At 43.3% G+C, this 13,501-nt stretch overlaps 1 protein-coding gene across 2 annotated transcripts in view; it reads left to right on the plus strand.

Moving 5' to 3' along the window:
- Positions 1 to 13,211, plus strand: part of LOC126187887 (UDP-N-acetylglucosamine transferase subunit ALG13 homolog) — a 38,343-nt gene extending 25,132 nt beyond the window's left edge. For both annotated transcript variants that reach the window (XM_049929236.1, XM_049929235.1), the window contains exon 2: positions 12,403 to 13,211. In XM_049929236.1, coding sequence (XP_049785193.1) covers positions 12,403 to 12,834 — 432 coding nt within the window. In that variant the 3' untranslated portion in view covers positions 12,835 to 13,211. The remainder of the gene's footprint in view (positions 1 to 12,402) is intronic.
- The last annotated feature ends 290 nt before the right edge of the window (positions 13,212 to 13,501 follow it).

Raw genomic sequence — 13,501 nt, forward strand, 5'->3', positions numbered from 1 at the left:
GGATCTGACATTCCACGCTCCGATCCGTAGAACGCCAGTTTTCTTTCTCCTGATAACGACGTCCTCCTGAGTAGTCCCCGCCCGGAGATCCGAATGGGGGACTATTTTACCTCCGGAATATTTTACCCAAGAGGACGCCATCATCATTTAATCATACAGTAGAGCTGCATGTCCTCGGGAAAAATTACGGCCGTAGTTTCCCCTTGCTTTCAGCCGTTCGCAGTACCAGCACAGCAAGGCCGTTTTGGTTAATGTTACAAGGCCAGATCAGTCAACCATCCAGACTGTTGCCCCTGCAACTACTGAAAATGCTGCTGCCCCTCTTCAGGAACCACATGTTTGTCTGGCCTCTCAACAGATACCCCTCCGTTGTGGTCCTATAATGTCCTATAATGCCCTCTCAATTCATCTCTCTGTGTCACCTTCATTATATGCTACACCCCCATTAGCTCAGACACCCATGCATCACATACCTGTTCTGTGCATCTGCTACCCCACTCTTTCACATCCCTAACCAGAAGATGGACAGCCTCCATTACTCACCCCCAATCACTCTTCCTCTCTTCCTGCCTCCCACATTTTTCTCCTGTAATCACTGCACTTGATACAACCCCCACCCTACCCCACCCCAAACCACCTGCCAAAGTGCGGTCTTGACATTGTGCATACAGCTGGCACCGTGTATGGGCACAAGCATTTGTGCGTATGTCTGCATGAAAACTTTCTCATGAATCAGTCTATCTACTAGTGAAAATGATAGCAAGATCCCTATTGTAGCTTCTAAGATTAGCCCAAACACATGGACAGAAACTACAGCGGGGGACTTTAATTTATGATGTATATAAAAGATAGGTGATAAGCCATATAGGTGAACATCCAGTATTAACTGTAATGTCCTGACTAGACTGTGGGACTGTTTATCACGAAATTACTTAAGATATTACTTAGTTCACAATTGTAATTACTTTTTCTCCTAGAGTAATAAGAAGAGCATGATGGTGCTCCTCCCTGACTATTAGGAAGTCTTCTCATTGTAATTCTGCAGCAGCCCAAAGCCGTCGTGTGTTTCCCATTGCCAGGCATACTCAGTGCATTGGTTGCATGCCATCGTCTGTCTAACATCCGAGAGCCTCTGGAAAGCATACAAAACAACATGTACCATCTGTAATTGTTAATATATTATATCCAGTCACACCCAGTTATATCCTCTGTCATGCTATATAGCATCTTTGTGATATATTTATCATGCTCGGTTATTTTACCATCGCTGCATTCAGTATTCCAAACTGATGCTACTCCATCGGATAGGCACCAACATCTTCCTTTTTTGGATAGGTTGATGGCCACATTTATGGCCCACGAGTGGATCCAGGTCGCAGTGCTCTGCAACTTGTGTAAGGGGCTGCTAACAGTGTAGCCTTTGGCATCAGTGCATTCTGCTTTGCTGGCAGTAACAGCAAGATCCAAAGAAAATCTTGTAAAATGAGGATTCCATGTACCATCTTACTTGTGAAACTGTCTGGTGTGATCCAGTCAGCCCAACATGTGTATTCTTATACTGACTGCACCACCCAGTACAGCTTTGTCAGCAACTTCTTATGTAATTGATGTCCCCTGCTTCTGTGCTAAACTACCCGACCTAATATGTTCTGAAAATCACATATTTACTTGTCTTAATGCAGGCCATATTTTGCGAGTCAATAAGAAGACATACACCAAATCAGGGACCACAGAAGTTGATCAGGTAATGGCCCAAGAAGCTGAGCAGTGCACCCAGGATGTGTTTCTGTACAGATTACCAGCAGACATGTCAAGCAACATGGGTATGGATTTCCCAGATACCTTGCAGGGAACTGCAGTTTCTGCTATTACTGTGAGATAAATAGAATGAGACACGTGGCCATGTGTTTTGGATCCATATTGACATGCTACCAATGCCACTGCCCAAGTATCGTGTCTGGATTGCAAAACACACTGTGCTAGAATTGGGGTCAGATGAGTCACTGTGAGAGAATGTGGACAACAATGAAGGTCCACACGCGTAGACTTCACAGTGGCAGGCACACATCAATTGGATGTAGAAGTGGTGGAGTGTGTGCTGGTTTGAAACTTCCTGTCCTCGTACTCTTGCTTGTGCAGGTTCTTTTCTCCTACCTTCCAAACTTCACATAATTTCTCCTGCACTCTTTGCAGTTTTAGCAGCACTGCTGGGAGCACACATTGCATAGTGAAAATTCAAATCCCCTAGGTGCTGATGAAGCCATTCCTGTGTTACCATATTTCACAGACTATAAGATGCACCTTAATTTTTAAGCTTTTTTTTTTAAAAAAAAAAAGAAGAACATTTTTACCATTTTTATTGTTAGACTGTAAAACCAGACTACAGAAATACTTAGTTAATAAAGCTGCACTGACCTTTAAAATCGTAGAAAATCACCCTCTTCTATTTTTGGCTGTTTTGCATTCAGTTCTCTGTTTGCACATTTCATCTTCCTCATTTTTTTCAGTTCTTCTTTACTAGCCTGCCAGTCACAAATGTTTTTTTTTTTTTTTTCTGTTGATGGAGAGCCAAAATGCCACTCAGCTACTCTTGTTTCCATGTTCTTCTGCGTATGCTATTACTTTCAGCCTATAGCTGCATCATATGAACACCTTTTATTTTTTTCACTTATGAAACAAGCTGCTCACAAAAATACTGTACTGTTACCGATAACACAGATAACTTTAAATTTTATTTCACTGGCACCGGAGACTACAACGACACATCATAGGCTAGAGAGTGTTCTGGGTTTGTGATGGTGGGGCAGAAAGGAGACAGTGTTAGCAAGCATGTGAATACCCCCAACTCATGTTTGTCACATTGGTGCACTGCTACTGGACATTTTTATATTAATTTCGAGTATAAGATGCACCTGAATTTTTGAGGCAATTTTTCAAAGAAAAAAGTGCGCCTTATAGTCCATAAAATATGGTACTTCCTTTCTTCAGGAGTTAATAAAATGATGAAAACAATCAGTTTTTGACAAAATAATTTAATTGTATAGATTAAAAAAATCTACTCACCAAGCGACAGCAGGACACACACATAAAAGAAGGTTGTAATTAGGCAAGCTTTCGGAGCCAGTGGCTCCTGCAGGCAGAAACGTTAAAGGGGAAGGAAAAGGGCTGGAAAAGTTTAAGAGAAGGGGTAGATTTAGGGAAAGTCACCCAGAACCATGGGTCGGGGGTGACTGCACGGGATTACTAGACTTACCCATGCGGTAAGCATCCCCTCACCCGCGGTTCTGGGTGACTTTTCTGAAATATACCTCTTTTCTTAAACTTTTCAAGTCCTTTTCCTTCACCTCTCATCCTTCCCCTTTAACCCTTATGCCTGCAGAAGGAGCCACTGGCTCCCAAATCTTGCCTAATTACAACCTTCTTTTATGTGTATGTTCTGCCACTTCTTGGTGAATAGATTTCTTTATCTATCCAATTAAATTACTTCCTTCAGGAGTGTTGCATAAAGTTTGTGGAGAACTTCTGTGAAGCTTGAGAGGCATGAGAGAGGTACTAATGGAGGTGAAGCCGTAAGAGCAGGTTATGAATCACATGTAGTCGGTAGGGCACTTACCATGAAAGACAAGGTTCCCATGTTCACTTCCTGGTCCATAACACAATTATAATCAGACAGGAAGTTTCTAATCTGTTCTATTTTCTACATAATTACTTGCCTTATTTAGTTATTGCATCACATCTTATAGGTACTATATGTGTACTTTTCTGTTCTTTTCCCATAACTTGTGCTGTTTTTTAAATATCTGATGCTTCTGACAAAAATTTAAAAAGTGGAGAATTTTGCTTATTTGAGTAGCTTGCTAAATGATATTACTATCACTACTACCATTATAACAATTTAATTGATGCAGTTAGCTTGCAACTCATAAATGTTGGCTTGCAACTCTCATTCTTTTTTAATTATTGTTTCTTCTACTATCTGTTCACCTCTCTAATTCTTTTTATAAGTTTTCAGAGTAGTCTGGTTCCAGGTTATGTATTTTATTTCTTCTGAACATCATTCAGTTTAAAGTGTGATATTGTCTTTCTTGAAACCTTGGTTGTGGTGGCAGACTTGTCTGTAACAGCACAGGCTTCAGGTTATGCTGGAAGGTGACAGTTTGGTTGTGAGTTGTTGAATACAAAATAAAGGTTGCACTAACAGAGCATATTGTAGTGCAGCCCTGAGTCTCTCTCTCTCTCTCTCTCTCTCTCTCTCTCTCTGTGTGTGTGTGTGTGTGTGTGTGTGTGTGTGTGTGTGTGTGTGTTTTTCAATCTTTCCAATTTATTTCCTTGGCAATTTTGAGTGAAACCTGTAATATGTCAGTGTAATACATGTTTGTATTCCCTCCCTTCCTAATGATACATTTTTGACTCTCATTTCTCTGCAAATCTACATGACACCATTCAGCATACTATTTCACATCTAGATTGTATCTCCTGTCCCAATCTTCAATGGAAGCTCGTGAATTCCCATCTCTTAGCGTGCTGTGTGTTCATAACTTGATGTGAACAATGTTTAGTGGTTCTAAGGCAGTTACTTTTTGCTATGAGTTGTTAAATAGAAACTCCATGAGTACTTTTCAAGTATTGTTATACAATACTATCAATACTATGCTTAAGTATCCCATTATGCTTGAGACCATTGTTAAGAATTCTTTGTGCAATTCTTTTTCTTTATTAATTTTTGTACAGATCAGATTTTTTCTTTGTTAATTTTTGTACAGGTCACCTGAGGTTGCATTTTCAATTGATGAGAAACCTACTGTGACCTTTAAATAAAAGTATTTAACAGCTGTTGTGGATCATTTCATTCAAAATGTGGCAATTTGGCTGTGATTACCCACAGTTTGAAATAACAAGTATCTCATAGTGGTTTAAAAGACTGGTGAGATATTTTCCATGTGTCGTTATTGGCTTAACAATTTTGTTACTCACTGAGCACAAACTTGCAAGTATATACAGATTCAAAAGGTTGTCACAATCTGCTATGAACAATTCTAATATTACATTTTATTTCTAACCATACATCAGTGTTGTCCATTTTGTAAAATGTGTTTTGTTTCATAATTTGCTAAGACATTATGGGAACAGGATACAATTATCAGTTGAATGCAATAACTATCCCCATTAAATTCCACAGAGATATATTTCACAGTAAGTCATATATGTCTACACAACTTTCGATACAGAACAGAAGTCAAAAACTGACATGAAGGCTCAGCAGAGTAGTAAGATTCCAAAGATGGTGTTAATTGTGGTCGATACGACCTATCGATGCCACACAGCCCCCTCCCCCTCCCCCCGCAGTACTAGTACCATCTGTGAGGCTTGAATGGGGGTCATGTGGGCGTCAGTGTCAGTAGTAGTTGGGCGAGGCGGCAGGCGCACGACTGGGATTTCCATCTCAGTCAAGGCGGAGGTGGAGTGGTTGGTGGCAGGTCCACCTCGTAGTCAGTCAACCAGCGGCGGCAGACGATGCATTGGCCAGCCTGAAAGCAGGCGTTTGGAACGGCAGGTGCAGGTGCGTCCACCCCAAATGCAGATCGAACCGTACGAGGAGATAAACGGAGGAATTTCTGATGGGTCGCACTCGCGGAGGAGGGACAAGCTATGCACTACACTAACATTTAACTGCCCGTTGGTGGGCGAGGCCGAAGTGTCTGTTAGAAGCACGAGAACATTGTCGTCGTAGGTGACGAGCGCCACGTCATCCACCCAGTTTGGTGGCACGTTGCAGCACAGGTTGAATGTGGGAGAGAGAGTCTCTGCAGTCAGTGACGTGGCGGCGTAACCCGCACATGGGGTGGATGGCAATTTGCCTGGAAAACCTGCGAATGGTGATGACCGATCATGGGTTGCAGAAAACAGTGCCATGGGATGAGACAAAGCATCGTCAGGCCCATGGCGGAAAAGTCGTCAGGAGGGTCCAACTGAGACGACAGAAGGGCGTTGGAGTCCTCAAAAGCAGGCTTGAGCCTGTGTACCGAAACAAACTTTAACCATAATGTCGAACGTCGTCTCGCCCCTCCGGAGTACTTTAAAGGATGAGGGTGATTGCAGGGGTTGTCTCATGGAATCATCCCTGAGCATAACATGAGAGCAAGTATTGAGTGCGGTGCGAATAATGAAATCTGGGGAGGGGGGAAATTCCTCAGTGCTTGAAGCAGGATAAGTTCCCCTGGTAGGACAGGGTTCTCCCCAAAAACAAATTCAGAGATAGTTCCCAGTAAGTCTGGTTTAAAGGTTGAACGAAGACCGAGTAACACCCATGGAAGCGCCTCATACCAAAGGTAGTTGTGGCACCTGAGGGCAGTTTTGAGGGTGTGGTGCCACCGTCCAACTAACCCGTTGATTTGCGGGTGGTGGGCTGTTGTATGAATTTTTTTAATGCCGCAGATGTTACATAAAATGGTGAACAGGGCAGACTCAAATGGCCGACCTTGGTCGGTGGTGATGGTGTTCGAGCAATCAAACCTGGAAATCTATGAGGAGATGAAACACTTGCCCACAGTTTCAGTGGTGATGTTGAGTAAAGGAACAGCTTTCACTCAGCGAGACATGCAGTCGATTGTGGAGAGAAGATATCTGTGGCTCTCCAACAGTGGTAGTGAACCGATAAGGTCGATATGTACATGACGAAATTTGTCATTGCGGAGTGTCGAACTTGCCTATTGGAGGGGTGGTGTGACAGCCAATTTTGTTGCGTTGACAGGGGATGCAGCTGCGTGCTCATATCTCGACAGTCCTGTTTAATATTTTTCCAAACGAAGCGCTCAGATACAAGCCGTGTAGTGGCGCAGACGCCAGGCTGAGCGAGGTTATGTGCGGCGTCGAAGGCTTGCCGGTGCAATGTGGGCAGGAGCAATGGTCGCAGGATGCCGGTAGAAGAATCGCACCACACCTTGACCAAAACACCAGGGAACTTGACTTTGGTAAACAAAAGAGATGTTTGAGGATCCGTGAGGAGAGCTTGAAATTCCTCGTCGGAGGCCTGGAGAGCAGCCAGGTTAGATAAGTCAATGATATGCGAGACAGTATTGATCCGCGAGAAAAAAAATCTGTGGGGATGTTTTCTGTGCCTTTGATGTAGCGAACGTCTGTTGTGAATTGAGGGACTAAATCAAAGTGGCAGAAACGCTGAGGGGTTGGGTCCTCGGGAGGGTTGCAGAAAGCATCTGCTAGTGGTTTGTGATCGATGAGGATAAAGAAAGAGTGGCCCTCGATGTCAGGGCAAAAGTGTTTGACGGCTTCATAGACCGCCAGAAGTTACGTATCAAAAGCAGAGTATTTCTTCTGAGATGTAGACAGTTTTTTAGAGAAGAAATGAAGGGGACAAACTGTGTCACCCTTGCGTTGCTGTAGTACTGCCCCCACCGCGATGTTCCTGGCATCTGTAGTGATGAACAACTCGGCCGATGGGTCGGGAGGGCAAGTGTCACGGTGTGAGCTAAGTGAGTTTTTAGAGCCTTGAAGGCCTCCAGCATAGGTTCAGTCTAGCAAACTGGTTTAAGGCCTGAAGTCTGTTTGCCCAACAGCAAGTCTATCAGTGGGGCCTGCACGGCAGGGGCAGAAGACAGATGCCGACGATAGTAATTTATTGTACCCAAGAAACATCAGAGTTCTTTGTAAGTAGCAGGAGCGGCAATGACATGATGGCCTGCACCCAGGATTTGGGAGGCTGTATTCCGTCTGTGGAGATGGTGTAACCCAAAAATGAGACAGAGGACTGGCACAATTGTAATTTGCCCTTGTTGACCTTGATGCTATTGGAGTTCAAGGTCTGGAGGACCTTGTATAAATAATTTTTGTGTTCCTCAGCCGAGTTGCTGAAAATGAGTATGTCATCCAGATATGCAAAGCAAAACTTGAACTGTCGTAAGATTGAGTCGATGAAACATTGCCGTGTTTGTGCCGCATTTTTCAGGCTGAACGGCATGACGTTGTATTGGAACAAACCGAGCGGCGTGATAATAGCTGTCTGGAATGTCTTCCGGCACTATGGGATATGGTCATATGCACACTGAAAATTGTGGCCCATAACATATGAGTGAAATCGTTAATGTTCAGCAAGGGGTAGTTGTCTATGGCGGTACAAGCAGTTAATTGCCTGTAATCACACAGTCGAAAAGAACCGTCATGTTTGGGGGCGAGGTGAATTGGTGAAGACCAGTTGCTGTCTGACGGTTGTAGAATACCTGCCTCCAAAAGTTTGTTAATTTGATGCCAGGCCACACGCAACTTAATGGGGTTGAGGCATCTAACCCTGTGCCTAATAGGAGGGCCAGCAGTGGTAATTATCTTTTGTGTTGTTCCGTCAGTGACGGAAGAAACAGAACTGCACACGAGACTAAGTAACGTCCTGAGTTGAAGTTTTTGGATGAGTGGGGTGCGATGAGGCGTAACCGTTAGCGCGGGTGGGAAAAGGCAGCACGAAAGTCACTTGCCTATTACGTGAGCACGGCGTGTGATTGTTTGGAGAGGTCGGCTGTGCACAGCACTGAGCGGGTTGGGACACGCAGCGACTCTGTTGTCGGCCTTGGCTTGAGTAACCAGCACAGGCAAGAGAGCTTGAGTAACCGGTGCGGGCGTCGAGCAGGGAACAGCGATGGCTGCCGAATCACATGGTTGGCACGCGAGAGAGGGGGGGATGTTTATTAACACGCGGGGCAGCTGCCTGCGTGGTGGGCATGGGCGTGGGCATATCATGCACGCGACTGCCATTAGAAGCACTGTTTGAAACACATGGCTCTGAACGTGGTGAGCGCATCGAGGGTGCGGTGTCTACCGGACACGAGTCGTCACACGCAATTAATGTTTTTGGCCTACCCTGCTGAGTGTCTGAGCTGGTGTCTGCTGGAGAAACAAGTTTAGGTGGTGGCACTGTGGACTGCAGTTTCACCAGCGAGGTACGAGCCACACTGAACTTGTTGTAAATTTGTGCTATTCGTTGTTTTAGCCCGTCGTTTTCCCGGCAGAGTTGTGCCGCCAAATTGTATTCTGACAATAGGTTCGTGATGCAGGCCACAATGTCACCCGCGAGGGTGGAGCATTTGCGTACTGACTCACATGTCACGAGAGAAACAGAACGTGGAACATAAGTGCGGCAGTATCTGAGGGTTAGTGGGATGGTGTAGCACCGAGCCCTGAACTACGTTTGGAGAGAGTTATTAATGGGACAAAAAATCCATAGCGAGAATTGGTTCATCGACGTCAGCATTGAAGAAAGTCCATGGAAAACACAGGGAAGGAGATAGGTGCACCATAACTTTGACAGAGCCTGAGGTTTGCAACGTTGATGCATTGATAGCTTGCAGAAGTGACCTTGTCGGTGAAAAGACGGGGGAGCCATCGACGTAAGTATGACAGACATGTCAGCACCAGTGTAGACTAGGAAAACGAGCCGTGATGAAATGTCAGTCACGTATAAACGACCGCTCGGCCAGGCAGACGAGTGGACGGAGTGCAATGTATGGGAATACCTGTGAGGTCCTGCGGTCGGCTTGGGTGCTGGCAAGGTAACCGGCAATTCTTAGCATTATCACCAAAAACCTCGTGGTACCAGCAGTACGGATGAGCCAGATGTGGTGGTGGTGGTGGTGGTGGTGGCGGTGGCGGTGGAGGAGGCTTGTCCTCATCGATTTGTTCTGGCGTGTATACCAGCACATATGGTGCATAGGCAATCCTGGAATGTTCGGATGGTGGAGAGAATGAGCGGATAATGCCAGGTGGTGTAGAAAGCGTGGATGTGGAGTGAGCTCTGCCTCTGCCAGCAGACGGCCGGTAAACAGGAGCAGTTGTGCCGACCAGTGGTGAGTGGTGAGCTGATTGGTGTTGCCGTAGCAGTGTGTACAGCTGGTCTGCGATGCAGATACAAGAGCCGATTGACTCAAAGGAGTGTGGTAGCAGGTGAATCTTAGATCGGTACGCAATTTGATGGACCATACCGCCCACAGAGTGACGTCCGGCATTGTATGCTCACTCACGACCAACCGAAAGCAGCGTCAGAGTTGTGATGGAGTTCAGTCCCCCAGGTGTTCCTTGTACAAGATCTTGGTGATTAATTCTTGTGGTGAGCAGGCGAGTCAATCCATGATCGTTTTCTTCGTGAACTCATACTTCAGTGGAGGCGGTGGCAAGAGGAGTAGATTGCAAATTAAGTCTTGAGTGATCATGGAGGTGCATGACAAGACACAGGAATTGAGAGTTGTCGTTAGACACATGATGCAACTCGTAAAGATGCTCAACAAGCGCAAGCCACGATACAGGGTTGTCCTCATATAAAGGAGGCAGCTTCGGCAGATGACCAGGGGGAGGGGACGAAGGCGGCTTCGGTGTCCCTTGGTAAACCGGCTGGTGCGTGGTAGGAGAGGCCATACAGCAGACTGGCACAGTAGGCGTAGGTGTGTTACTGGCAAGCACGTCCATAGCGACAGCGGGCCGCATTGTCCTTGACGCGGCTGGCACCGTCAGTACCGTGGGGACGAGCGGTTGCACAATACGTGCGGGGGTTCCGTAAACTTGACCGGAGATTACAGGTATGGCAAGCACAGTCCAGCAACACAAAACCCGAGTCCATTGTTTGTGTTAGCAGCATAGCACTCTACTGTTGTCGGGCGACAAAGTTTGAAGTTAACGTGGCTGGAGATCGCGAATCACTGTGAATTAATGTAGAACTGGTCATTGGTAAAGGAATGAAGATGTCCGGCGATCAGTGTTGTGCTTCCAAATCTCCAAACAAAGCATTGGGTGAGGTTGCCATGGTCGTGTGCATAACCTGTTGATTTACAACACCTAGTGCGGAAGACATAGAAACTTCGGGGTCACCAGTATGGGAACGGGATATGATTATCGGTTGAATGCAATAACTATCCCCATTAAATTCCACATAGAGATATATTTCACAGTAAGTCATATATGTGTACACAGCTTGCGATACAGAACAGAACTCAAAAAACTAACATGGAGGCTCGGCAGAGCAATAAGAGTCCAAAGGTGGTGTTAATCATGGTCGATACGACCTATCAACACCACATCATAAAGTAGGAGACAATTACTTTTTGACCCCCTCTAATTACGACGTATATATATTGATTACACTTCCTGTTCACAGTGGCCAGCTTTATCAATTCCACAATATTACACATTTGTTCTGAAACATATTGTATAGAGTTTTAATTATTGGTAGACCATTTTCATCTTCTATTAACACCTTAGGTTTGTAGTTGTACATTACTTCAAATGTTTAACTTCTTGTTTCAGTTTCCCTGTATTCATTAAGTTTTAAAACTTTCTTTTGTGATTCTAATAAAATTTGTATTTTTTCAACGAATATATGTGAGTACCCATCTATCATTTGTAGCTAAAATATGTTCCATATCTGTGAGTACTGTATTATGACAGACCAACTTTGCTTGTTATATTACAACTGATAGTGTATCATCAAGTTCTCTTTGGATTTCTGGACTAAACAAAATAGGGAAGGCAAAACACACCGTACTCCCGTTCTGAGAAGGAGCCAAGTTTATATCCCCAACTAGCCTCTCATGTTTAGGCTCCTGTGGTTCCGCCATTTAGGTTGAATGCCAGATTGATTCTTTGAAGAGAGCCCGGCCAGTTGCCTTCCCCATTTGTGACCAGTTCAAGAATGTGTTGTGTAATGAATTCGTAAATGAGATGCTGAATGCTATTTTTTTCCTTTCTTTGGATGTTCTGGTTTGTTTCTTCTTTCTTGCTTTGCTCGTATCAAGTACTCCTGCCGGAGATTTCCTAATAGTTCTTAGAGAGAGGCCTCGAAACTTTCTTCAGTTAACATTTCTTTTTATTGCTTTTTGATTCCTTTGCTGTGTGTACTAAAATTCTTATGTTTCAAGCAGTGTTAGATACAGTTTCAAATGATTAACGTATCATATCACTTTCTCACATTGCAAAGCAATAACATTGCATCTTAAAACTGACAAAGTATTCAGAGAAGAAAATTGTGGGAATAGGAAATTGGAATGAAGGCTGATAAAAATTCCATCAGTTAACTTTCCACAAAGAAATGAATTCTTTTGCATCAAGCTTTTTACGTTGCACACGTGTATGTCTGATTATGAAAATAATTTTTACAATATGGTGGTCTTTGATCCATCCTGCCAGAGTAATTAAAAAAAGAAACAAGAAAAGATAAAATTTATCTTGGAGGGTAATTACTTACTTAATATTTGTCCTTGTTTAATGGAATTACACAACATAAAAAATAAATATGCCAGCCTATAATTAGACATTTCTTCAATCGCAGTTTTCTCTCATTCATCCAGAAAAAGAGTATTAATAGATGTGACAAATACACCAGTGTTCATATTGATGCCATTGCCTTTTCAGGTTCTCAGGTCAAGAGGTTTCACTGATATGTGCATTCAGATTGGAAATGGAGCTATGGTTTCAAACATCAGCGCTCAAGAAGGAATTTCTGTTGAGTATTTTCGGTTTAGGGATAGTTTGCTTGCAGATATAATGAATGCAGATTTAGTTATAAGTCATGCTGGAGCTGGTAGCTGTCTTGAGATACTTGAAGCTGGTAAGCCACTTGTAGTGGTTATAAATCAACAGCTGATGGGTAATCATCAACTTGAACTTGCAAAACAGCTACATGCTGATGAACATTTATATTACAGCACATGTGAAAATCTGAAAAGTGTGTTAGAAAATATGAACTTAGACAAGTTAAAACCTTTTCCTCATGGAAATGCTGGTATTTTTGCAGCATACCTTAATAGTGTATTTGGTTTTAATGAGTATAATAATGAAACATAGATTTCTAGAGTATTTCAGCACTGCCTCGGGGAGTTAATCTCAATGAAGCATTGGGATTCATGAAGGTGTACCACGTAAAGGAACAATGTTGGTATTAGAATTGAGACATACACAGTGTATATGCAAGGAACACAAGAACTCAGTTTCAGTCTGCATTATAAATGATCAAGTTACATTCCACAAAATGTTAAATATAATAATCACCAGTGATATTTTTACTGTAGAATATTATGAATTTTATTAATGTCAAAATAATATAAAAACATTCATACTTAATGTTTTGAATAAATGTAATAAACTGAATAAATATAATATTAGTAAAATACACCAATCTCCTCTCATGTAATACATTCATGTAATTATACAAAAACTTAATTCTGCTGTAATAAAAAAATAGTTTCCATGATATTTGTTAATGTTCTTTTCCCCTGTGATTGACGACAAGCCTTCTGGACGTTGCTTTGTGCCCACCTTCTAGTTTTACATTGTGTCTGGCACTAGCCCCAAATTGCATGTCTCCATTTCACCACCCAGAGATCTCTAAAAGAAAACACAAAATGAATAAAAACCCATAAACTCCGTGTTGTTTATCTGTTAATATACACATGTACAGCGCATTTCAGGGATGAGATACCGCACAAAGATGATCCTTTTTCATTAAGAAACA

Source organism: Schistocerca cancellata, chromosome 5 (genome assembly GCF_023864275.1).
Source record: "Schistocerca cancellata isolate TAMUIC-IGC-003103 chromosome 5, iqSchCanc2.1, whole genome shotgun sequence".
NCBI lineage: Eukaryota > Metazoa > Arthropoda > Insecta > Orthoptera > Acrididae > Schistocerca > Schistocerca cancellata.